At 39.9% G+C, this 27,743-nt stretch overlaps 2 protein-coding genes across 2 annotated transcripts; both read left to right on the top strand.

The window, feature by feature from the left end:
* The first annotated feature begins 1,808 nt into the window (after positions 1-1,808).
* LOC306746998 (homeobox protein Hox-D11b-like) lies at positions 1,809-4,317 on the top strand. Its single transcript, XM_079229988.1, has 3 exons — positions 1,809-2,701; positions 3,804-3,945; positions 4,200-4,317. The coding sequence occupies exons 1-3, from the start codon at positions 2,074-2,076 to the stop codon at positions 4,297-4,299; spliced, it is 870 nt and encodes a 289-aa protein (XP_079086114.1). The 5' UTR covers positions 1,809-2,073; the 3' UTR covers positions 4,300-4,317.
* Positions 4,318-9,585: 5,268 nt separating this feature from the next.
* On the top strand, positions 9,586-12,328 carry LOC306746685 (homeobox protein Hox-D9b-like; the record flags this gene model as incomplete). Its single annotated transcript, XM_079229637.1, has 2 exons — positions 9,586-10,324; positions 11,998-12,328. 2 exons carry the CDS (start codon positions 9,586-9,588, stop codon positions 12,231-12,233), a joined length of 975 nt encoding a protein of 324 aa, XP_079085763.1. The 3' UTR covers positions 12,234-12,328.
* Between the last annotated feature and the right edge of the window lie 15,415 nt (positions 12,329-27,743).

The following is a 27,743-nucleotide window of genomic DNA, read 5'->3' as shown; positions in this document are numbered from 1 at the left end:
CCGACAGACTCGGGGCCTTTTCTCCGTTTGTCCCCGTTGTCCTTAATTAAGATATTTTACGGCAGCTATACTTTCTGAAGCCGGCAGCTCGCAGCCTTTTATGTCTATTTATTCAACCTTGATTCAGTCCTCACTGGGCTCCTTTTGGAGAAGCTGTGTGTGTGTGTGTGTTGTTTATGTACATGTGTTTTAACGCGCGCTGTCTGGATGTGACATGTTTTAAAAGTTCCCTTTTTAATAGCAGCCCTTGCACATGCAGAGCAAAGTCTTTTTGCACACACAAAACAAAACAAAAAAGACTATAAAGTGTTTTATATTGCATATTCTTTGCAACAGAAAGGCAGTCAAACGGCTCCGGTGGCCCTCTGTCCTCCGCCTGTGGTCGTCTTCTGTCTCCAGAGCCTCATGAAGTAATGAACCTGAGACATAAGATGAGAGAGAGCAGCTCAGATGTGGGTTGGGGCCTAGTTTCATGTTTCTGGTGCAGTTTAAAGTCGCTGTGGTCGTTTAAGATCTGGTTTAAAGTCTCAGTTTGTGGCCTTTGCCATCCATCAGATTTTTCTGAAATGTAACTTCTGTGTATCAATAATATGTGTGGCATCAAACTGCTCTTTACTTGAGCCTCTGTATGTGAATGTGTGTGCACATAAAGAAGTAAATTATTTTACGTCACGCCACATTCAGCAGCACTTTGATGATCAGCGGCGTGTCAGAATTGAACTACTATATGCTCTGTGTACAATGAAAAGCAGAAAGACAAGAACAAAATGGAGCTGCAGAACACTGATGCCTCAGAGACGTCCTCATGACGAGAGAATGCATTAAAAGTGGCTTTTGACAATAACTGGGAAACTCCCTCCACATTACAATGGTTTCTTTTTACAGAGCTCTTATAGTTCATAAGGACTTGACACGAATGTAACTCGACTGTACTGGTACTTCTACTGCTGACCACTGGTTTACTACCAGTAGTGTTGTTACTTCAGTACTTCTAACATACTGGACAGTGTATTGATGGAGGGTGAAACGCACACTGCTGTTAATGTATCTGCTATATTAATAACTTCCACCATTCTACATACAGCTTGCTGTAATTGCTTATTTTGTAAAACGTGATGATATTTCCCGTTATATATTTTCATTAATCAGATTTAAGTGAGACTGAAGTCTGAAGTTGTCGAGTTGGAAAGCTTCAGTGATCAGTGAGGCGTTGCATATGTTAAAAAAATATTCATAATTAGTTGTTGATTTTCATGATGCAAAAAAAACAAAACATCAACAAAGTAAAAATGTACTTAATTTAAGAAGAAAACAAATCAGTTATCATTAATTACTGAGCTGATAATGAAATGCAACATATTCGGTAGAAAATTGCAACATGAAAATCCTTTTATGTTTTCGGCAGAAGCACAAACTTAGTCATAAACTCAGCTGTCAGCAAAATGTCAGATTTATTGAGCCTTAAAAAATATTGTGTACAAAAAGAAAAATGTTCCCTTCAAATGCATAATAAGATGCCAGATACTGTACATTGACGTCATTGTTAGCAACAAATTAAAAGTACATTAAAATTAAGGGTTGATGCTGCACCAATCAGCATCCCCGGTTGAAGTGATGTGCTTTTGGGCTCACGAGACCGGAAGAGGTGATCAGAGGTGACGGGTGAAGCCTGGACGGGCCCACGAGCCTCCTGTGCGCCGCGTGGGCTGAGAGGCGCAGCTTCCTGGGAGGGAGACTCGATTCTGCTGCTTATTCGAGGAAGATGAAGAGGAAGAGGAACGTCTGGGTGTGGTTTGACAAGTGGAGAAAAAAATATGGTCTCATGATAATGAAACGGCTCAAGGTCAAAGAGGTTCTCCTCACCTCCCAACAGCGAGCTGCGGGTTTCAGTGGGAATGAAGATATGATGGAAAGAGGCTTTTTATATTTGTAGAATATTCCAGACGCAGAGATATTACGTGTATTAAATATAAATGCAGGGTTGCCTAGACATTTTCACCCCGTATGTGTAGGTTCATGTTATTTGTCCAAACCACACCCTGTTAAGAGTTTTTGAAGTCATTTAAATCGTCCATGTATTTACCGAGTTGCGTCCCGTCGCCGTTTTTACTGGACCGGGCCACTGCCTCCGGGGGACGGCTGTCCGACTGCCGGGCCTGCTGCCCCCACGAGCCGCGAGGCCAGTACCCTCCTCCCCCGTGGAGATGGACCCTCCACCGGGGGGCCCGTGCCGTCACCTCTGCGCCGCCGCCGCCCTGCGTCCGTTTGCCGGGTGGGGACGCGGCTTATCACGAGTACCGGGGACTGCGCGCCTCGGAGACGATGTTCACCGCCGCTGAGGACTTTCTGTTCGGCGGAGCCGTCTACGGAGGCTCGGGTCCAGGTTTTCGCGCGCCGGCGTTTGCCGGAGACCCGCGGAGCTTCCCCGGCGGATACGCGGCGTTCAACCCGGACTCAGAGCTCCTCTTCCCGGCAGGACGCCACGGAGTCCGCCCGCCGGTTCTCGACTCGTTTTATCCGAGAGTGGACCCGGGAGCGAAGCGTTCACCCGGGAGGCAGGAGGAGACGGAAAGGGCCCGACGCACGAGCTGTCACACCGGGGAGAGCAGCGAGGTGAGGGCGGGGTCAGAGTCCCCGCGGGCCGGCAAGGAGGACGAGGACGCGCCGTCCTCCAGCGGCAGTGGAGGAGACGAGTCCCCGGGTGAGTGGAGGTCAAGCCACGCCAAGACTTTAGAGGAGCAAATAAAGAGGAAGTATACTTTGAAGGTTTAGAAAACCCTCCTCGTGACTACAGGGCCACGAGAGATGTGTTGGCCTTCAACTAAACTATTGATATCAAGGTGTTTCAATAACATAAGGATGCATAATATAGATATTATAATGTATATATCTTCCAACCTACTGCTTTTTATTCATTTAATAAAACTGTTTGGGGCTAAAATGAAGGAACATGTAGCCAAGAACCGAAAAAGGCCCAAACTGTGCACCGAAAAATAGTCATTTAGTTATTCATGGACACTTTTTCACAAAATAGACTGTTAGTCAACTCTTATATTTATGTGTTTGTTTATTTGTTGTGTAAACTGATATTACGTATGTGTTAGTCTAACATTAACCCGGTTCGTCTTTTCAAAATAAAGCTACTAAACGTATTAACACAAACACAAAAAAGTGTCCGAATAGTCGTGGAGTCTACTTGAATGATCTACTTTCTCTCTACTCTACAATTATAAAACCTGAATGTGTTTAATGACCCCAATATAACAATATAACCCCTCTCAAGTCCAATAGGGAGAGACCCGTCCTTTGCTAATGGAACATTATTTAATGCTGATAGATGTGATTATTTATTCATTTACATCAATAAAAGTAGATATTATTCAATATTCTCTCCATTTGTTGACAATTGTTGAACCTTGAGCTAACGGTTGGTTGCTGAAATAGCAAACAGTCCTACGGGTTACTAGCCTCCACGTGGGCCGACAAACAGCTTAATTTATCACGAGAGCTTCACTTCTATAACCTCTGGTTTCATGAAAACATGATGAAGGTCACGTTAACTTCTTGAACTCTACTGTTCTGACTTCGACCTTGACATTCACCTTTAATTACAAAATGTAAAGTCATTTCAGTTCCACTAATCTCCAGCTGATTCACACTAAACTCAATTAAATCAAAGTCATTACTACGTTGGAGGCTCACTCCGGCCTGATCGCTCTAAAATTGGGTCATAATAGTTGTTGTAGTAATTTTTTTCCCTAACGCTGCAAATTGATTATCATATTTGCTTCCTCTCCCTGCAGCAGAGCCCCGTGTGAGGAGGAAGAAGCGATGCCCGTACTCCAAGCAGCAGATCGGGGAGCTGGAGAGAGAGTTCCTGCTCAACGTCTACATCAACAAGGGCCGCCGCGTGCGCCTGGCCGGCCTCCTGCGGCTGACGGAGCGGTGCGTGATTATGAATTATGAATCTGATTCACGTATATGTGAAAGAGGGACGACAGGAAATATCTGTGGGGGTTTTGTGGACTGTTCATCACACATTTGACTTCAAAATCAGGAGAATAATTGGCAGATTTGTTGATATCAATCCAAAAAAAGTATGTGATGACCATCATGAATATTCTGCTATATATGTTGCTTTTTTAATATTTAAAAAATATCCTCCAACGTGTTTCTTGTTCTATCCTTCGCGGATGCAGACAGGTGAAAATCTGGTTCCAGAACAGGAGGATTAAAGAGAAGAAGCTGAAGAGCGAGAGACTGCTGTCTGCTGAGCACTCCGGGTACCACTTGTTCTGATGGACGGATGAAGGGAGGAAGAAGTAAGAGAAGAAGTGAGAGATAAAGAGAGAGAGAGAGTTGTTCTTTCCTCAGCACAGCATCGGTCCAGTCGTGTCGCTGAGAGGAGATGAATGAGTCTAACATCACCATGAAAGTCCTCCGTTGATTACTAACTTTAAGACAATTGTTTTTTTTGTATTACAAGTTTTCTGAAACTGTTGTGTGTTAAACATGCAAATTATCCATCATCTCATTATTAAATATGTGCTAATTTTCACACATTTCGTGAACAGAAAGCTGAACATTGAATAAACTGCAGGCTCAACATTCCTGTTTCTGTTGTTGACATATTAGAGTCAAAGGTTTTTCACTGAGGGAGTTTAGGATATCTCCTTATATAACTCCATGAATCAGAAAATACTGTCAGCAGCCATTAAAAATCAATGTTTTTAGTAATACAATGTTGTATACATCAGGTTATGAATGATATATAAACAAACCCCTCAGAATATCTGTAGGAATGAAAGAGTAAAGTTTGGTGATGTAAGAGTCTGAGTCCTATGTCCTTTAAAGAGAAGTTTAGTGACATCATGATGAAGACTACAGGTGAAGAGGGTCAACACTCATAGATATCACCATGGAACTTCACCACTTCATCACTCATATTAAGAGGAGGATTTATTGTATTACACGTTTTATGAGATGTTTAAATATGCAAATGGTGCGTTATCTTATTGTAACTTTTGCTAATTTTTGAGAAATATGATGCAAACAGACAAAAGTAGTAAAATAAACACGTAAATGTGTATTTTTTTATGTTTTCTTTACACTTGTCTTAAAGAACACATGTTTTGGAGTCAAAATAACCCAAAATCTAAATGTAAAAGAATGTGTTGCCTGTAGTGTCTCATCTTGATAGAGACAAGCTGTCCTAAGCAGTTTTTCTAAAGCACAAAGAGCCTTCAAAAAACAGACACTTCTCTGTTATGAATATTATTTTTTCTGCACTTTTTCCATCAAGAAAACATCAGAAAGCTCCTCTGGCTTCATTTCAACCCGACTTCTAAAGTCACGCGTCTCACTCAGAAGAGAAAGCTCTCTGCTTCGGCCCTGCATCTCCTTTTAAAACACATTCTTTATCCTGTTCTTTCAAAAAATGAAAAATAAACGACACACCGGGAACTTCAAACACAGATGGAGCTCGTCAGTGAGCCTCGTGTTTTGGATTTCACATTTTTAAGTTTTAATGTTGAGCTGCACTGCTAAAGATCTGAGTATACGTGCTACTTTTCTATCTTTCTATCTGTATTGATTTCTTTATTATAAATCATGTAAATTTGTTTATGATTTTAAAAAAGGTAAATAATGATCACACTTATCCCTACATTTCTTTTTTATTCAACCATCTACTTAGCATATCAATATAATCACTTTATGCAAGCGAAGACAATCTAAATGTATTATTCTGAAACCTGTGTGATATTGTTAGTTATGACTGCATGAAGAAGGAAATATGAGGACAAATATATGTTGTTTACTTTCTGACGATGACAATCACTCATCTTCTACTTTTGTACTTCTACTTTGTTTACTTGCATTTTCTGCAACATTAAGATGTCATTATATTAATGTTTTTTCTATTTTAATACATGTACATTTAAAGAAAATGTCATTAAAAAATGTTTGCTACGACTTCATTACTGACATTAAGAGGAGCATGTATTGTATTACAAGTTTTATGAGATGTTTAAATATGCAAATAGGGATTATCTAATAGTAACTTTTGGTGAATTTAGGAGAAATCTACAGACGCAAACAGACAAAGTAGTAAAATGAACACGTAAATGTGTATTTTGGATGTTTTCTTTTCATCATCATGGGTCAATTGAACGTTTTATGATGCCGTTTCATAGTTTTAAAAGCATTTCTTATTTAAAAAGTGTTATTTAGAGTCTGATTTAGTCTGATTGTGACATTATAAACAACACCACACAACTTACACAAACCAAAAGTATACGTATAAAATAAAATGTCTTATGAAATCACAGAATACACACAAGCTACACAATTATTGCTCATTTTAAATTAGTGTGGCACAATTCACCGGATATTTTTTTGTCCAAATGTTCTTTTTTTTATTATATATAGCAATAAAGTTAAATGAACATGTGTGATCACTTCTGCACCAAAATAAAAAAAATACCCAGGAGCACAATTGCATAAGCTCACATTTTAGTTGGATGATGCTATAACTCGTAAACACAAACAACAACAAAGCAGATTATTCAGCAGGTAATTGCTGCCATATACGCTGATATAAAACTAGTCAAACCATAAAAGAAAGCTGCATTAAAAGCAGCAAATAGCTTCTTTTTGTCGGTGCTTTTCTGGACCCAGACAGTGAGTCCAAGGCTGCAGATGAACCTTGAACCGCAAAACCAGCACAACACACCACAAGCGCACAACCACCGCTGCCTCCACTCAAAGGCTTTTATTGGGGCAATGCAGACCGTCTGCTGTCCACCCGGAAGGCTCTCTTTGTCTCTCGCATTCACTCCGTCTGCGTGTGTGTGTGTGTGTGTGTGTGTGTGTGTGTGTGTGTGTGTGTGTGTGTGTGTGTGTGTGTGTGTGCGACGTAAAAGAAAAAAGAAAGGCAGACAAGGAGATGAAAGGAGAGACTGTGTTTGGGTTTATTGTCAGCCATGGCTGGAAGGCCTTTAGTTCCACACTACTTGTGTGTTTCAAACGGATTTTATTGAAATAGTGGTGTTATTGCCAAGCATGGCGCTGGTTTGATCTCACTTATCAAATGTTTACCATCTTAAAGAAGTGGATAATTTAATAGCAGTGATCACACACAACTGAACATAATAGTGCAAGCACACATCAGTAGTGTCATCAGTAGTAATACGACGTATCCTGCTCCGTATACTACTAGTGTAATAGTATACGGAGCAGGATACGTCGTATTTTAGCAGCATTATTGTTGGAAAGAGGAAAAAGGGCCGCAGCATTAGTTGTGTTGAGATTTGTAATATCCGTGCAGCTGAAATGAACAGTTAGCATACGGCTAACAGAAGTTGTGGTTGCAGGAATAGCAAATCTTATTTTACAGGTGGAGGTAAAACACGCCGCGTCAGCAAACACCGACACTATGTTAAAATGAAACATTGTTATTAAGTCAGCTCAAAGTAAAACAGACACTTAAATGAGACCCAACAATTAAAACCAGAAAGAAAGTAATCAATAATATAAATATCCGTTAAAAGGCCACACGGTACTTTAACCTCCCGCTAAAGCGTTTAAAAGCAGTATCAACATTTAATAAAATGTGTATAACACAATGGGGTAAGAACAGATCATGAATAACAGTAAACACAGATATTATATTGTAAAAGACGAAATTATACAAATATATTACATTAAGAAATACCTAACATGTCTACACATTTGCTTATAACAACATTATAGTGTGATATATAGCATATATATTACATAGTATATATATATATATATATATATATAATATATATATATATATATATATAGAGAGAGAGAGAGAGAGAGAGAGAGAGAGAGACCTTAGATGAATAATAGATATAAAAAGAGATAGATAGATAGATAGATAGATAGATAGATAGATAGATAGATAGATAGATAGATAGATAGATAGATAGATAGATAGATAGAGCAGTTATGATGTTAGAGCAGTTATGATATCTTCTAGAATAATTTACGGCGGGGTCTGGTCCCTCTGGCCTCGATCCTCAAAGGTCCAACTAAATTAAATTATAAGCGCTGATTCATGCGTTACTTCATTTTATTACTGCGACCAGTAGAGAGGGCTTATGAATACTAATAACAATAAAAAAAGGATGTAAAGTGCCCGTCTGCTGAAGTACCTTCTCCTGCAGTGAGCAGGCTGGACCTCATCCAGCCAGCAGGTGGCGCTGCAGCTGCACAAGAGACAGGATCAAGGTCTAAGTTAGAGAGCCTGCAGCAGTTCGTTTGGTGCCTTTAAGCCAAATGTGTGTGTGTGCGTGTGTGCGTGTGTGTGTGTGTGTGTGTGTGTGTGTGTGTGTGTGTGTGTGTGTGTGTGTGTGTGTGTGTGTGTGATTCTCTAATTGTCAATAATTCCTAAGAGAAAGAAATCCCAGATTTCAATTTAATGACGATGCATTTGCTTAATAATATAATAACAGCTTGTTAAATGGTTTATGTATCTTAAAATGCACTTAACTAAACTTAATACACTTAAACCCTTAGTTAAAAATAATAATAAAAATAGCCTATCCAACATAAATAATTAAAAATGCATATACGATCCATGCAGCAGCATAATTGTTAAATTTGTAATTAATGACCGTAGGCCGTCAAATAAGTAAATAAATGCAAATAACAGATCCAATTATAGACAACAATATAAAGACCACATTATACATTATATACACTTTTGTATACACTGTATATACTTTGCATTTTTGAATTTTCTTTATTATTTAATTTTCTTAAATGTAATATGTTCTACTGCTATTTTATTGTATTGTATATATTGAGTAATTTTCATACTTCATATGTTTATGTTTACTCTGTAACTTGCTTGCTGCTATAAACACATTTATTCATAGATTTATTCATCCAGGGGGGATGATTAAATCTATATATCTAATGTCAAGCCACCGAACATGAACTTCGATTGGGAAGTTTTCTCCACGATTTTGCGAAAAAAGTCACAGCATTTCCATTGTGACGTCAAGATCAAGAAAATCGCTTCTCCAGATGAAATTAAAATTAAAAAGCCACCTGTCGCCTGTGAGTCTCGAACCCGCGACACAGAGTTCATTGTGTCTCTAATTATGAGCTTTGGTTTTACATGAAGAAAAGTGGCTACAAAACTATGTCATACACGTACAAAACACGCGCACACGAGCGCGCGCCCACTTCAAACGGGCTTGTAAACGACTCCCTGCTACTTTTTATTCTACTAGTAAAACGGAGTTTCACGTGCAGAGTTAGAACGCTTGGCCCCGCGCGCGCTGCGTTCAGGCCCATCTGGCCGGCTCCAGGGCCCATAATCACGTTTTCCGAACACAAAAGAAAGATTAGATTTATTTCCTGTGCTAGGTAAATACAGTCCACCCACGTGACCCGCGGTGTAACCAATGGGCAGCCGAGAAGAAGGTATGGGCAAGGAAAGAAAAAAATACTACCATTTTAAGGGGAGGATGTAAGCCACTGTACCGGCCCCATCTAACGTTTTACAGTCGCACTTAAGTGTCTTTTTATTGAAATCATAAAATAAACATGTCGCTAACGAATTATTATTCCATGATGGGGCTCCAGACCGAGGAGCCGTACGGTGCACATTTCATCCCGGGAGGCTTGCAGGGTTCGACGGCCGGCTGCACAAAGCCAGTCCGGAGAGCGGCGGAGCAGGAGGAGGAGGAGGAGGAGGAGGAGGAAGAGGAAGGCACCCCCGGCTCACACATTCCGGATTTTTCGCATTTCTCCAACAAACAAGCGGGTTTAAACGGCTTTTCTCCCTGGGCGAACACCTCCACCTCCCCTTCGCCCTCCTCTCCGCTGCTGCAGCCCACCATCCCGGGCTCCTTCCACCCGCACCACCTCCTGAGCCACCACCACCAGCACCACCACCCGTACTACGGCCCGCAGGCGCAGACGCACGCCGGGCACCTCGCGCCGTCCACGGTCACCGACAGCAGGTTCGTCCGCTGCTGGGAGGGCGCGATTCCCATCTCGGAGCCCCCGGGGCTGTCACACGCTGCGGTGGGCTTCCCCGGCTGCGTGCCCGCGCAGGGGGACCTCCTCTCCGGGCCGAGCCCGAGGTACGAGGCGGTGAAGCCCGAGAGTCCACCTCCACCTCCTCCACCGCCGCCGCCACCACCACGCGACAGCCCCGGGGACTCCAGCTTCGGCAGCCCGACTGAAGCGGTCCTCGAGCGGCTGGGACCCGCGGAGGACCCGGGGAGGAAGCCGGAGCCCAAAAAGGAGGACGAGGGGAGAAAAGCAAAGATTGACCCGGGTAAAGACAGATATAGGCTCCCGACCTCAGGAATGTTTATTAGCAGTTATAAGAGGTGGCGATACACAGGTGTGTGTGTGTGTGTGTGTGTGTGTGTGTGTGTGTGTGTGTGTGTGTGTGTGTGTGTGTGTGTGTGTGTGTGTGTGTGTGTGTGTGTGTGTGTGTGTGTGTGTGTGTGAGAGAGAGAGGGAGAATGTGGCCTAAGTAAGTAAGTGTGTGTGACTTTTATAGCCCTATAAATGTCTTGTAAACGGTCAAATATAAAACTTTATTGTCCATTGAAATAATGAAGGTGCTATTGCTGTTATTTAACAATTTGTCACGATAAAGAGAAACCAGGTATACGGGCTCGCGCTGCACTTCTCTCTCCACATGTGTGCAGAAAATAGACCGATATGAGTTATTCTTGCAATTACTGCCGCTTATTTTGCATACAAATAAATATATGCACGTGCATGCTTTAGGTGTGAAACATGTCTATAGACAAAACGAGCTTCCTGAGTTACATGGTTTTGCTGTGTGTAGCTTGCACACCTCAACCACACACACATAGTTTTGCAATAATAATTTTTACTTGAGATGCACAAAAGTATATTTTTAAAAGTTTGAATTAAAATAAACAAAAATGACAAAGGAAAAGACACAAAATACCTTAATGTGGAGCAAAATAAAATGTCTGCCCCAATAATAACAATAATTTAAATAATAATTACACATTTTATTGGATTTTTACTGTTTTTCTTTGCAACATTTAATTACTGGCAACGCCTTGCAACTTTCTGTAAATATTCACTGTTGGTTTATTGTTAAAATGTTTGTAAAAGTGATTATAAGCTTCTCAGAAATGAGGTTCGAGACATTATAAATGTCCATGTTTCACCTCAGAGCTTCTTGTTGCTAAATCTCTCCAGGACAAAGGTGTCCTCTGACGCGTGAGTCACGAGAGACGTGTTGCTCTGTTCTCACACTTTTCCTTTTAAGTGGTCAGTAAAGCATCAGCCGAAAGGATCAAATACCTTCAAACTGCACTTTAATCATTCTAAAAATGGCTGAGTAGCTTTTTTTTTTTTAAACCAAACTCACTCAGAGATTTACACTTCATTGGGTTTTTATTGCTGCTATAACTCCCAAAACACATTTTAATCTTTAAAAAAGCTCTCAGCTACATCACAGACCACAGATATATTTCCACATAATGACACGTTGAGGTAAATTATTCAAATGAAGGCATCAACAACCCTGATGCTGGAAAGAAAAACGGTTTCAGCTTCACGAAAAGGAGCAATTTAGTTTAAAATAATAACAATAACAATGTAAACACTTTCTGTATTCATAGTTTAAACATGTGTTATTGTTTCTTCTTCTAATGAGCCCAAAGTTTGCTCATAAAATGTGTTCCTGCAGGGAATGTTTTCTTTTTCTTCAGATTTTTATGTCAGTCTTTGAACTCCTGAACAACACACACACACACACACACACACACACACACACACACACACACACACACACACACACACACACACACACACACACACACACACACACACACACACACACACACACACACACAGAAAACAGCAGCTGCTTGCTGTTAAAGCCTTCTTCTTCTTCTTCTTCTTCTTCTTCTTCTTCTTCTTCTTCTTCTTCTTCTTCTTCTTCTTCTTCTTCTGCAGAAAACCCAGCAGCAAACTGGATCTACGCCAAGTCCACCCGGAAGAAGCGGTGTCCGTACAGCAAGTACCAGACCCTGGAGCTGGAGAAGGAGTTCCTCTTCAACATGTACCTGACCCGGGACCGGCGCCTGGAGGTGGCGGCCATGTTGAACCTGACGGAGAGACAGGTGAAGATCTGGTTCCAGAACCGGAGGATGAAGATGAAGAAGCTGATGATCAGAGATAGGAGGGAATGAATGATGGATTTTTTTTTGTATTGTACCCCTCCTCCCTCTCTAATCTTTGAGGATGTGGGGAGATTCCGCTGATAAAAGAAAGCGCAGTGCACCAAGATGCCCAACGTCTTTTTACCGCCATGCTGGCACCGAGCTGCTGTTGCTAAGCAACGGATTGTGAAGCTAACATGGCTGCCCTTGAAAAACTGCAGTGGGGAAATCGGGGTGAGGGGATGTGTTGTAACTAAATATATTGCTCAGAATAAAACGTTCAAACATTACAGAAAGATCCATAAATGTAATCTTTAAAAAATATATAGTTGATATCAAAGAGTTTGCTCTTTTCTGTTTTGTTTTTACGACACACCTGTTTTTGATGAAGCTGTCAAAAAACTAAATTGACACGTACTTGACTTCACAAAAAGTGTCTGTGCTTTCTGCCAGAAGACGAATAACGTTTATGATTTAATACTAAAACTTTGGTCCTCGTAAAAAAAAAAACTGCGTTCGGTGATTCAGACGAGATGCGATACATGTGTTTGTGGCCTGAAACACACACACACACACACACACACACACACACACACACACACACACACACACACACACACACACACACACACACACAATTAACTGAAACAAGAAGAAGCGCGACACTTCTTCATCATCATCACCATCTCGGTGCGTGGCCTAAAAGAGAGAACAATGACGTCAGCAATGTGCGAGATCGATGCATTTAATTGCTTTTTTTTATTTTTTATTGTTTTTAAATCCAGAACAGATCCACCTTCTACATGAAAGCTTTTAGCATGTTTCCGTGTTGTTTTTTTAGGACACGAAGCAGAACTCGCGGCTGCTGCTGGCGCACACGAGACGTGACGTCATTCCACGTGAAATCCTCGTGACGTTAACAGGTCAAATGGGATAAATGCACGGTTATTGTTTTTAAACTGAAACGACATCAAAGTGAAGAACATGAACCAAACAAGTTATTACAAGATGGACCTCTAGTTTTCTGCTCGAAGCTGAAAGTAAAAACAACAACAACATGAGATTTATAACTAATACTGCATTTAAATACTTCTCGTCTGTGGCGGAATGTGACTAAAAGTACTTTTTCAAAGTATCAGTACAGCAATCGGTCATAATGTATTATTATTATTATGATTACAAATTAATTAGCAGTATGTAAAGTAACTAAATGAGCTCCCCGTTCCCGCTGCAACGTTAAAGAGATTAAATATTCATATTAATGTTAACACGTTTACTCCCGTAAGGTTTTGAACGCAGTACTTTTACTTGAATCTCCTAGTTTTACTTCGCAGTATTAATACTTTTCCAACTCTCAAATCAAAAGAAACGGTCACGAAATGAAACGTGTCCGTGATGCGTTCAAGAACACGCTTTCTGTATTTCATGTCTCACAGCACTTCTGGTTCGGGATGACGTCAGCTACTAAACCAAAGTTATGTTTAGGAAGAACATCACGGTCGGGCTTCATATAAGTACACTAATGTATATAAGTACATATAGTTATGTTCAGGCCATAACGACACTGATACGTCACTACAACGGTCACGTGGCCCAACAAGTATTTCATACCACGTCATAGCTGCATGCAATCAATTAATACAAAATTAAACTAATTGCAATTCTAATTGACTTTCCATTGGCACACACACACACACACACACACACACACACACACACACACACACACACACACACACACACACACACACACACACACACACACACAAACACACACACACACACACACACACCTGACAGTTCCTACATAACCTTATGGATTATTAGCTTGCAATTTGTGATACATGGAACAGAAACGTCTACAACATTTTTTTACTATGAATTAAAAAATAAATAAAAACTGCAACACCAAAAAGACAACAAAGAGGCCTAAACAGATCAACACTGTGCTGACATCTTGCTCCTGACGGGGAGGTTTGACCTTTAGTTCACGAAGAAGCTCCTTGTTTGTTGTTGTTGTTGTTGTTGTTTTCTTATCTGAGAAACTGTGCATGTATCCCTTCAGGGGCCAATTTGTTGTTATTGCTGTTGCTGTGTTGTTGCTAATGTCTTTGTTCACACACACACACACACACACACACACACACACACACACACACACACACACGCACGCACGCACACACACGCACACACACACACACCTCACGTGAGACGTTTTACACACAGAATCAACGCACAACCTTCATTTCTGACTGTGACCTCATCCTGTCAGGTTATGAATATTGTATGGATATCAGTATTTTAGATGTTTTTGTTTTTATTTTGTATTTGTTTGTTTTTCACGAGACTCAATCAGAACAGCTCTGGAGAGGAGACACACAACAGGCTATGTTAGCCTACAGCGGCTCGTGGGGTTTCTTCAATGGAATAAAAGATGGATGACATCATCGTTGTTAATTAAGAGCCTTCTCTTGTTTTATTATTTTATTGTTTTATTATTGTATTCTTCCTCTGACGTGACGCGGAGGTTTGGTCATGTGGTCCACGTCGGGTTTTATTAATATTTACACTGATAGTTGTAGCTTTGTTAAATGACCTGTTCAGAATTATATACGTGAAATAAGATCCTAACCTTTACAACTAATAATAATAATAATAAAGATGTGGTTTTATTATTATAGCCGTATTGCAACTACAATTGTATTGTTAATTATGATTGTTAATGGACAACAGAAAATACTATTATTATTATTATTATTAGTAGTAGTAGTAGTAATAATAGTAATAATAATAATAATAACAATAGCAATCATACTACATTATATTATACTAAAATATATAATATGTTTTGTAGCCAATAGCTTGTTTCGATTAATATGATAAAATTAGGCTACCATTGTAATGTTATTTAGATTTTTTTTGTCTCAAATATGAAATAGAGAAGCACAAAAAATACCACAACTATAAGACCAATAATACTACATATTATTTAGAGTAAATCCTTAGATTACATACTACAATAAAATATACGCTGTATAGGCAGATCCAATTTGGTTTATTTAAATGCGTATATTGTATGAAATATGACATATTATACACGATACTGCCTCTATATTGTTATCCTCTATTATTAATAATAATAATAGTATGAACCGACAGGTTCTCATGTCCAATACGTTCATGGGAGACTTATAATAACTATGAATAATGAATAATACACAACGTCAAGGTGCTGCTCTCAGGTATCCCTCCGCGCCGCAGAGCCTCCTTCGCGGCGGCGTAGAGCTCTTCCTCCTGCAGGGTCATAAACCAACAGCATGCATTTGGAGAATAAACGTGACTTTCTCCTTCCTCCTCCTCTTCCTCCTCTTTCTCCTACTCCTCCTCTTCCTCAAACTCAAGACACAGAGAGGCCCATAAAGTCATTTATCCCAGACAGCCATCGGGACTATATGGTTTTATTGGGACCCCTTTCCTGCCTCAAGTGTCCTTAAATGTTAAAGTCATTGTCTGCAGATGAGAGCCAGACTGGACCCATAATGACGTCATTACGCGGGGAGTCCTGGGTCCAGTCTCTTCGGTGTCTCTAATGTAACTTCAGCATAATTATGATAATAAAACACAATTCTGAACAACTCTCTTTGCTATAATTAATGCACTTTTAATTATTGTTTCTTTTTTCTTCTTCTTCTTCTTCTATTAATATGAAGCAGTAGAACATGTCCCCCTCGTCTCATTCTCTAAATTAAAACGCTGGTGTGAGTTATTATATCTTCATTATACGGTTATGAAAGTGGAGCACGGCATGAAGCTTGAAGAGACTCATGAAGTGTGTATTTGAAAAAGAAAAAACATATCTCAGTTCTTATTTTTCCTCTTTTTACTATTTCCCAGAATCATGTTTTTTTCTTTTTGCAATATGTGGAATATAAATCAAACTGGTGTCGGTTTATTCATTTCAATGGATCCGTTCTCTCTTTCTGCACACGAACCCTTAACACTCCGATTTACAATAAATAATTAATACTAATTAGGACATATATTAAACGCCAAAACACACTGAAAAAAACAAAAACAAAACTGCTATTGTGCTGCAGAAATGAAATATAACGTTGCATTGACTGTTGTTCAACAGAACCGCTGCAGCGACATGAAGGCTTCACAATAATAACATAACTAAAAGGGGTCCGCAGGCTGAAAGGTCATTTGCACCAGTAAATACTGATATTAATAATATTCTTTACTCGGCTCAACGTCGGTTTGTCTCCTTCCAAATGATCTGAAACTAACTGCGTCGTTTCAAACTGATTCAGGATTGAAACGTTCAAAATTCATCCGATCGAGATATTAACATAAATAATAATGGAAGAAAAATCCAACATCGGCGAAAAATTTCAATGAAAAGGCACCTTATTTTTTCTCAAAACAGGATTAGTTATGTAATAAATAAACTAAACTAAACACAAATAATCACTGTTTTTATAAAAGTTAGTTAATTTGCAGATTGCATAAAACAAGAATAGTGTCTTTAAAATCTATTGTATTTCAGCCTAAATTATGACATTTATTTACAAAACAGAATACTAAATACAACAGAAAAACATCGTCAGTAACAAATGGTAAAACAGAATAAAACACGCGTGAGATGAGAGAACAACACGGAGCCGTCTGAACACACGGGCTCTCTGTGTGTAATGACGGCCCGTGTCCGCCAGAGGGAGCTGGTGCGCAGTGTGTATTAACGGACTGTGACCGCTAGAGGGAGCTGGTGCGCAGTGTGTATTAACGGACTGTGACCGCTAGAGGGAGCTGGTGCGCAGTGTGTATTAACGGACTGTGACCGCCAGAGGGAGCTGGTGCGCCCTTTGAGCTGCGGGATGACCGCAGTGGTTTTCTCGCGTCTCCAATCCATTCGGTTCAATTAAAGTAGTAAATGAAGTCCTTTCAGATGTATTTACTATTTAAATTCTTGACATTCAGCCTATTTTATGGATTATTCGTATAAACGTTCATCATGACAAACTTTGAGGAACAAAAAGAACGTCTGAAACAACTTTTAAGGAAATAGCCAACAATGCCTTTTAGATACTCAACCTATATATAATGACTTTTATTAAATAATTAAATAAATAAAACGCCCTCCTTTGGAGGCAAGGGCTAATAAAGAGGGCCATTCAGAATTATTAATAAATAATATTTCCTGCGTGATTGAGATATTTGTATTAATCCCGTTTTAATTTAGACAGCAGAGCTACTTGAATGAGAAACATGACGTCACGAAAACACCGGAAACGTCTGTATGCAGTCAGAAGGGAGAGCGGGTCCACTTCCGCTTTCCCTTTCAAAATAAAAGCTTCACTGCGGTCACTTTAACGTTGCCTCGTGCTCATCATCCCCAACCTGGAGAACCAGAAGCCCGACAAAGGCATACAAATAAATACAAATACATACAAATACATACAAATAAATAAAGCATCACATTATTACCCATTCTTTTCTCATAATATATATTTAAAGACATTGTATTTCATTTGTATTGAATTTTAAGGTGAGAAGTTGGAAATGGCAAATACTAAATTATAATAATAATTAGAAAAGCTTGAAAATAACTCTAAAAATGATTGTAAGACACAGCATATTGCGGAAAAAGCCTCCTGCCATAAAAACAAACAAAAGGCCCTGCCCTCCACGGTCCTGACATAAATCACTGAGTTTCAAACACGGAGGCGTTAAAATGTTGTTGACACATCTTTGTGTGTTGTGGAAGAAAATCATAAATCAGAGAGGAAACAACAACAAAGAAGATGCAGCAGTTGTTTTGTTGCTGTAATCCTTGAAAATATGGAAGGATTCACAATCTGAGCTGTGAGGTGAATTATTGACTCGTCTGTAAACAAGCAGCTTTTTCGTGGCAGAGAAGAGTCTCATGACATAAAATAAGAGTTTCATTCTTTACATTAAAGCAGTTATTGTTTTGTGTTGCAAGTTTTCTGAAAATATTTAAACAAGCAAATGATCCATTGTGTTAAATATGTGTTTGGAACAGGAAACTGATTCTTTTGTTGACATGTTAGAGTCAGAGATTTCTCTCCTTGTTTTATTCCATAAATCAGAAACTTTCAGCAGGCATTAAAAATCAATTTTGTCATGTTTTTATAATACATAAAAGATGACCTCATATCGCCATGAAACTGATCCAGTTCATTACTTTAAGTAAATACATTAAGACCATTTTCTGAAATGTTGTGTTTATTATAATCGAATTATGAGAAATCTACAGTCACAAATAGACAAAGTATAATAAATACATGTGTAATGTGGATTTCTTTATATTTATTATGGAAGCAAAAACTGACTGATGTTGTTTCCTTGGATGTCTTATCACTAATTTAACAACAGATATTGAAATTACAGTGAAACGAAAAGAGAAATGACTGAAACTAGATTACAGCTTTTTGTTTCATCTCACAGGAACGACGTGAAGATAAACGTTCAGCCTGTTGGGAAAATACAAATAAAAGAGGAATGTGTGGCCTCTTCAAAGGTAAAGATGGAGAAGGAAAAAGGCCAAATTAATAAATGTAATAGCTTTGCATGAGTCATGGTTTTCACTTGTTTGGGCTACAATCCAGAATCTAAAGTCCTTTTTATTGAAATAGTCACCAATTAAAAATACAAACTGGATCAGAGTCCTTTTAATAAATATCTTCAGGCGTTTGGATTCATTTCAGTGTGTGTGTGTGTGTGTGTGTGTGTGTGTGTGTGTGTGTGTGTGTGTGTGTGTGTGTGTGTGTGTGTGTGTGTTGTTCATGAAAGGGAGTGTGTTTGCTTATCTGGAAACAGCTTTCTCTCTCTCTCGAGTGCAGATGCCACAAATTCCCCTTTCTGTCTGCACGATAATTTACACACACACACACACACACACACACACACACACACACACACACACACACACACACACACACACACACACACACACACACACACACACACACACAGGTCATAAAAACATGTTTTATGAGCCGACACAGGCCGCCATTGGCCGGTGGCTCGGTCACGTGCGCGCGCAGTGCGCAGCCCCTCGCGGGCAGCCTCTCTCTCTCTCTCTCTCTCTCTCTCTCCCTCTCCCTCTCCCTCGCCCAGAGCCATGCCTCCATGACGTATCCTCCTCCAGCTTCTTATTGAACTGTTGTCCCTCCGCGTCTCTTTATTCGTTAAACGGGACGTTTGGAAGTGAGCGCGCGCGCATCAGACTCCGAGAGAAACATCCTCAAGATGCGTTCAGGTACCTTCATGCTGCACGTTTTCTCTTCTCTTTGACGCTTTGAGTTTGTATTTTTATTTATTTATTTATTTATTTGTGTTCTACTTTTGTTGCTGCGGAGGAACATGCAGTTCACAGGTACACCTCCACATAAACCAATCACTGCTCTGTACCTGCGGGGGTGTGCGTGTGTGTGTGTGTGTGTGTGTGTGTGTGTGTGTGTGTGTGTGTGTGTGTGTAGCACTGTACTGTAATGCAGTAACTGCTGCGGAGTGTTGTGCTCATAATGTCCCGGATGTTGCATGCACTATGTTCAACCGATTACGTTTTTGTTTTTTTTACAATTATCTGCAGAATATTACAGAATATTGTAGTAACTTTGTGGGAAACGCATTTTCACCAGCACATCAAACTATATATATATATATATATATATATATATATATATATATATATATATATATATATAGAGAGAGAGAGAGAGAGAGAGAGAGAGAGAGAGAGAGAGAGAGAGAGAGAGAGAGAGAGAGAATGAATGAATATGAGTGCATAATTGAAGGAAACAGGACTCTTGTTTGGTCTTTTATTTCCAAAGTGCTTTAGTCAAGTCTAGGGTTGCAAATATATATATATATATATATATATATATATATATATATATATATATATATATATATATATATATATATACATGTATATATATATATATATATATATATATATATATATTTATATATATATATATATATATATATATATATATATATATATATATATATTAAAGGTTGCAGTGTCTGTACAAACTACCAGATGTGTTGAAACCATTCAAGGAGAAATCATCTAGAATGTTTCAGGAGGCTTAGGAAGCTGTGAGGACTAGAGACCATGAAGGCCTCAGTGAGACACACTCACTGTGTTTAAATGCACATGTATGTAGATGTCTTTAAGATATGCAGGTGTTATATATGATGATATATATGATATATAGTTCAGCACAGAAAGGCTTCATGAGGCCTTCAGCTGAAAAACCAAAAGGAAAACTATTATTTTCCTCCCATCAAAGCAACAAAACCTTAATAAAAGTGCACGCAGGTTCCACCTCCTTCTCAGAAAATGTTCCCTTAAACATCTGAGCTCTCCCCGCTTTGTCCCGTCATCTCCCTCCATCCCTGAGAAGCCCGAGGCCTCCGTGAGAGAAAAGACCCTGAACGTCTCGTTCGTCCTCCATAAAGCTGGACAGATGGACAGAGGAGACAGAAGGAACTCTGTGGTTTTGTTTTCATTCACGTTCTGTTTTTACGAGCGCCGCCTGAATGCCGCGCAGACAAAAGAGACAATAGTAACAGTATTTTGCTCCCCTTTTCTTTTTAGAATTCTACATTTTTATCTCTCTTTCCTCCACGAGGCAGCAGGCGCTGAGCAGATAGAGACACAACGACGTGAAGACACAGAGAAACAAAGACAGTATTTCATGGAGATGCTCAGTCAAGCTCAGCTGGCACTCACAATTTACAACCTACTGCAATGCAGCAGGGAGTGTGTGTGTGTGTGTGTGTGTGTGTGTGTGTGTGTGTGTGTGTGTGTGTGTGTGTGTGTGTGTGTGTGAAACAAAGAGACTAAAGCAGACAGTGACGCAGAGAGTGGAGACAAACATTAAATTAAAGACAGTTTGTGTTTCTTCGTCATGAACTAAAGGTTCTGGGTTCTCTCTCCGTCTCTGCAGGAAGATTCCAGACGCACGTTAACGAAGAAGACGTCCACCTGCAGGTTCGTCTGCAGAGACTATTTGTTGTGTTTATTATTAACAAACAAACAAACTAAGTCAATGCTGCAGTAACATGGCTTGTTATTGACATTCATCCACTAACTGTTTATATTTAAGGAAACTCTTTCTGGTGCATTTCACTGATAGCATGTTTATTGTTCCCTCCTCTTCCTCCTCCTCCTCCTCCTCCTCCTCTTCCTCCTCCTCCTCCTCCTCCTCCTCCTCCTCCTCCTCCAGGATTCTGCATCTTCAGCACCTAAAGTGAAGCAGTTGGCCATCAGCGTCTGATGCAGGTAACAATAGAAAAATATATGAATAAATAAAAAAGAAAAGCTACTTAAGATCTGATTTTATCAACAGTGATGGACTGTTTTACATGTTAACTCATTTTCTATTAGATTCATGTAATCCTGACATTTCCCCTCTGTGGGACTATATAAAGGATTATTTTATTTTATCTTATTTTAAACACACAGATTATTACAAATGCGCAGATAAATATTGTGCATGTTTCGTTGAATGTCCCATTTAGATGTTTGTAGCTTTGAATGTGTGATTAATACTTTGGATAAACTGTTGCATCCCATCTTAAATGATTTATTAATATTATAATGGGTTGGATGCCAAGAGTGTCATTGCTATGATCGGCCACCAGGGGGCGGTGCCAGTGAGGACAAATAGGAGGAGTGATCACACCCTCAAAGCTCAAAGTGATTATTATTTATTTTACTTTGCATCATAAACGCTGATCTGCATGTGACGAATTATTTCCAACATTTTTGGATTGATAAAATAAAATAAAAACATTGTCCAAAAACAAAATATTAATAATTCATCAATAAAAAAAAACAACACATTTTTAGTGCCTCCTTCAGTGACGTCACACTGGTGTGTAGTGAGTCTGTTCCACCGCCAGATGGCGCTGCAGGTTCAGGTGTGACGGCGCTGTAGTGTCAGCTAATGGCTTGGGGATGGCGTCATGGCAATGATCTTCTCCCAGTTACCGTGAACGCACCTCCGCTGTCCCGGGACGTTTTCTGTTCGGTCTGGACGAGTTTTTTTTATGTCGCAGCTGCTCGTTGTGAGGCGGGACGCGATCAATAAATCACGTATCCAAGTGGATCTGTGGTAATTAAAAGGAAAACATAAAGTGCGCGCGGACTCTTTTAACCTGCAGTGTGTAAATAACTTTATTCCAACAATACGTATCCACATAAAACATTTATTTTTTAAAAGAGCAATGACTCAAAACTAAAACCCGATTGAAAGAAATAAGAAATTACACATAAAGCAAATAAATTCATAAAAATATTTTTCTGCAGACAGATGGCTGAATGCATGCACCTTTATTAAGCTGAACGTATTATTAATTATATTATTATATTATTATAAACTCATCATGAAGGAATTCTAAGTATTTTCTTGTGAAGATGTCCACGAAGCAACCTTTGGTTTGTTTTGACATAAGAGCCGCAGAGCTGCCAAACACACACACACACACACACACACACACACACACACACACACACACACACACACACACACACACACACACACACACACACACACACACACACGCTCTGTTTTCTCAGAGCCGCTTTATGGTTTTATTGCTCCTCGTTTACGGAAATCAAAGCAGGAAACAAACGCTCCGGACTGCATTCCAGGAACATCCGGATAAACGAGACCTGCGTGGAGTCTCTGCTTGTTTTGGAGGAAAGGAGAGAAACACACGCACACACACACACACACACACACACACACACACGCACACACGCGGGGGTTTCACGCGCACAGGGGTCTCAGAGGTGACGACACCAGACTCTCCGCACGGGCTGCACGCAGATTTATTAAAATAATAATATAATAATAAATAATGCATCATTACAAGCAAAAGCATGAATTATACACACACACACACACACACACACACACACACACACACACACACACACACACACACACACACACACACACACACACACACAAATACAAAGGAAAACTATTTTTATATATATTAAAAAAGAAGAAGAAAGAAACCCCCATATTAAGACATAAATTATTTATATAATTGAATAAGATGCATTGTGGGAATTAAAAAGACCACAACACGTGTTTTGTTCTAATCTCTCAGCGGTTCGAATCCCCCAGAGATTAAAGCAGGTTTTTTCCTTTGGCGCCATTATGGAATAAAGTGGTTCCCGGTGCAGAGACTAATAATTTATGAACCCGAGTGGGAGCAGCGAGAAAAAAAGAAAAGAAAAAGGAAGAGAGAGAAAAAAAAGCCGTGAGCACGTGACGGTAATAAAGTGTGTTTTATTGCCGGCGGGTTGACAAGCCCCGAAATATAACTCAGAGAGAAGAGCCGACAGGCGGCCAGATGGGACGAGCACAGAGCTGTCCCAAACCCGCAGAATGCTCTTTGTGCCGCAGAGAGCGGAGCGCAGGCTGCGGCACCGGACGGCCCGGACGGGATTTACCGGCACGCGCCGCGTAGTACCGCGAGACCTGGACGGAACAAGTGAGTGCTCTCGGTTTCATATTTGGCACAGAAATGAAGTTATGAGTGTAAGGGAAGGGCCCGTGGAGCGGGAGGCCCCAAAAGGCCCGGGACCAGGGGGGAGAAGGGGTCCAGAGGTCCGCCTGGAGTCCAGCACCGTATAATAATATAATACCTAATATAATGACATCATGTCCTGTAGAGGAGGGCTGGAGGATAAAATAATGTGAAGACATTTTGTTCATGCCGTTTTTATCTTGAGTTTTTAAATTAAAATAAAAGCTGCTACATCCTAAACTACTCAGGGATTTAAATCATTTCAGTGTTATTTTAAGATCCTAAAAAATATCAAACATTCAGTTTTCAATTACGTTTAAGTATCTTTTTTTCCATCCTTTTATATTAAATATATTAAAGGACTTGAGACTGTTTTTCAGATGAGTGTAATATTGAGATCATATTGTTGTGATGAGGCCAAATAACGGATTATCTTTCTTTACTCTATTTCTTTATTTCGTAAGAAAACCAGCATGAAACAGTATGTGTGTGTGTGTGTGTGTGCGCGCGTGCGTTTTTCCCGCAGCATGTGTGCTAGTGGAAATACAGTGTGTGTCCTTTAATATATATATATATATATATATATATATATATATATATATATATATATATATATATATATATATATATATATATATATATACATGTATATATATATATATATATATATATATACATGTATATATATATATATATATATATATATATATATATGTATATATATATATATATATATATATATGTATATATATATATGTATATATATATATATATATATATATATATATATATATATTACGGTTTAGGATTTTGACATATATATGTATATATATATATATATATATATATATATATATATATATATATATATATATATATATATATATATATATATATATATATATATACATATATATACGTATATATATATATTTTTTTTCTTTTCTAAATCAGGCTAAAGGGTTAATAATCAGCATTGTCTTGTTAGATTTAGCAACTTTTACTTTATTAACTTTGCAAAACAACCTGAAGGCCGACCTGCAGAATGATTGTGTGTGTGTGTGTGTGTGTGTGTGTGTGTGTGTGTGTGTGTGTGTGTGTGTGTGTGTGTGTGTGTGTGTGTGTGTGTGTGTGTGTGTGTGTGTGTGTGTGTGGATCAGAAGCAGCTGAGAGGACAAAGAGCAACAATCATCTTTTTAAAACCAACTTGCACTAATTAATGTGGAACAGGGTTGGACGACTCTTTATAAAATGCTGGTTCATATTTTAATATCTTTCATCGGATTATGCACAAACATTAAATGTTCTGAGTGACGTAGGATGAGTGGTATTGTCCATTATGTTTATTTTAATATGAACTCATCCTGATGCATTGAGATGACATGCAGCATGTTATCAGCTCTCTGGTACTTCAGGCCTTCAGGGTTTAATCCTCTCATTTCATCTCTTTAATTATTAGTTTGTGGAAACTATAAATCAAAACAATTGTACTCTATTATTTGAATTGCATTAATTTGTATTTGTGTATTTAAGGACATTTTAAAGACATTTTGCAAAACAACGAAATGGGGAATATTCCGATATTTTTTTCCCCACCTTTGTATATACCATCATATCCGGTTACATGATTTAACCATTAATTAATTTTAATTTCGGAGCCATTCATTTGATTTCATTGCAAACAATAATCGTGACAATAACTCATTTTGGATCCGCACAAACGCGACTCGGTCTGGGCTTCGAGCTCAGTCCGCCCGAGGAGGAGGAGGAGGAGGAGGAGGAGGAGGAGGAGGAGGAAGAGGAGGGGGTCTGGGTGCTGGAGGTCGCAGTTAATGTCTAAACCGGGTTAAAGCGGCTCTCCGCTCGGCTTTGACCCGGCAGCGGGCCTCGATGGGGTGAGCCGGCGGTCAGCCTGTCTAAGATGAAAAAGTGAAACGACCCCCAGAGAAAGAAAAGCCCTGAATGGCTTTATGTCGCAGCCCGGGACCCGAGAGGCTCACCCGGAGAGGGCCAGGCCCAGCGCGCGGGGCGAGAGCTGCAGACACACACCTAATATAAATATATATATGTATATATATATATATAAAACACTCAGATTCAGCTCCACACACACTGTTTTAGCATGACGTAATCAATACTTTACCGATAATTGGAAATGGATGATTAAACGGCAGCTGCAGGAATAATCAGGCAACGATGGAGCAGGAGATATAGATCCAATCTGTTCAAATGAAACCTTTTAATTATCATAAATGGACATTTTCTCACATTTTCTCACTTTTAATGTCAAGCCTCCACGCAGGCAGAGCCCGTGGGGTGAAACAATGGGCTCGCGGCCCCCGCAGGCCGCGTGAACTCTGCGTGGTCCCTTGTGTCCGTGCGCGAGGACTAATGGACCCGGTGAGCCGGCGGTCAGCGGGTCTGAGGTGACCCTGTCGCGACCCGCCGGCAGCGAGCTGCATTCTTACAGAAGAAAGCTCCTTTCAACGCAGAAAAAACACAAGAAGAAAGAAAGAAAGAAAAAAGGAATCCTTGTTGTTGTTGCCTCTAAAACAAGTCCAGCGCGTGAAAAGGTGCCCGGCTAATGATTCCTGTACTCAAGCGGCCTTTCAGCGGCCGCGGGGCATTGTGGGAAAGGAAAGTTTTAGGTCAAAGTCCTTTTCGGTGTTGTTGTTGTGGAGGCATGGAGTAATAGTCCTAACGTGAATAGATTATGCTCTAAAATAAATGTTTAGCTCGTGTTGAGGAACTCTTTGTGGTTATTCCATGAAACTTTTACCTCGTGGGCTTCAGTTTACTTTTCTCTCCTCTCCTCTCCTCTCCTCTCTTCTCTTCTCTTCTCCTCTCCTCTCCTCTCTTCTCCTCTCCTCTCCTCTCTTCTCCTCTCCTCTCCTCTCTTCTCCTCTCCTCTCCTCTCCTCTCCTCTCCTCTCCTCTCCTCTCCTCCTGCCCCGCCATGGGAATCTACAATGTAAACAGCAGAAAATGAGTCCAGAGATTCGAGCCCTGCGGGCTGGAAACAGACCATCCCTCACGAGCCCAGAGAGGAAAAACACTTACAGTAAACACGCATGCGCACAAGGACCTCTAAGTGAGTGTCAGCGATGTTCTAGATAATATAAATCACTGAGAGAATAAAGACACGAGGAGGTGACGTTACCGCCTTGGCATTGATGCATAGACTGGGATGGGAATCGATACTATATTTGCCTCTTTATTAAATATGGACACGCGCAACAGATCAGAGCACAAAGACACACACACACACACGCACACACACACACTCATAAATCATATCGCTGAAATTGCCTTTCGTTGCAGATTGCCAGCTTACAATTTGGCAGACGACGGACGATGAATAATAAACACCTATAGGGGCCTGAGGGTGTGCGTGCGTGCGTGCGTGTGTGTGTGCGTGTGTGTGTGTGTGTGTGTGTGTGTCCCTTCAAAGCATCGATCTGGAGTTTCAAGCCAAGTTCGGGGGAATTCGCCGTAGCAAATAAAAAGCTGGTCACGTTTCTGCGCATGCGCTGCTGGTAAACGAAGCTGGTGGCTTACTTGTTGGAGACAACTTTGGGCATAATAAAGTTACTATGGTATCTGAAAAGACAAATATTTAAAAAAAAAATGACCAACTGTTGATGATATAAAATGTTTAAAATAACTAAATATACGAGGCTGTAACAAACTATAGACTTATAGGGTTCTCATTTGGAAATGAATCATGTTTTTATGATATAATCATGGCACTTTATCCAGTATGAGCATGAAAGGCTTCTTCAGTATGGAGCCAATTAGAAATTCTTCGTAATTATGTTTCATGATGGAGAGCGTTTCAGCATCTCTGACACCCTACTACACACTGCCACGTGGCTGAGCTGAACGCTGCTGTTTATTACAGGTAAATACTGTAATCTTTCATCGGCCTTTACGAAAAAAAGAACGTAGTCGGTTT

Source organism: Taurulus bubalis, assembly GCF_910589615.1.
Source record: "Taurulus bubalis genome assembly, chromosome: 14".
NCBI lineage: Eukaryota > Metazoa > Chordata > Actinopteri > Perciformes > Cottidae > Taurulus > Taurulus bubalis.
The sequence above is the reverse complement of the archived record's forward strand: the minus strand, read 5'-3'. Positions and strand labels throughout refer to the sequence as shown.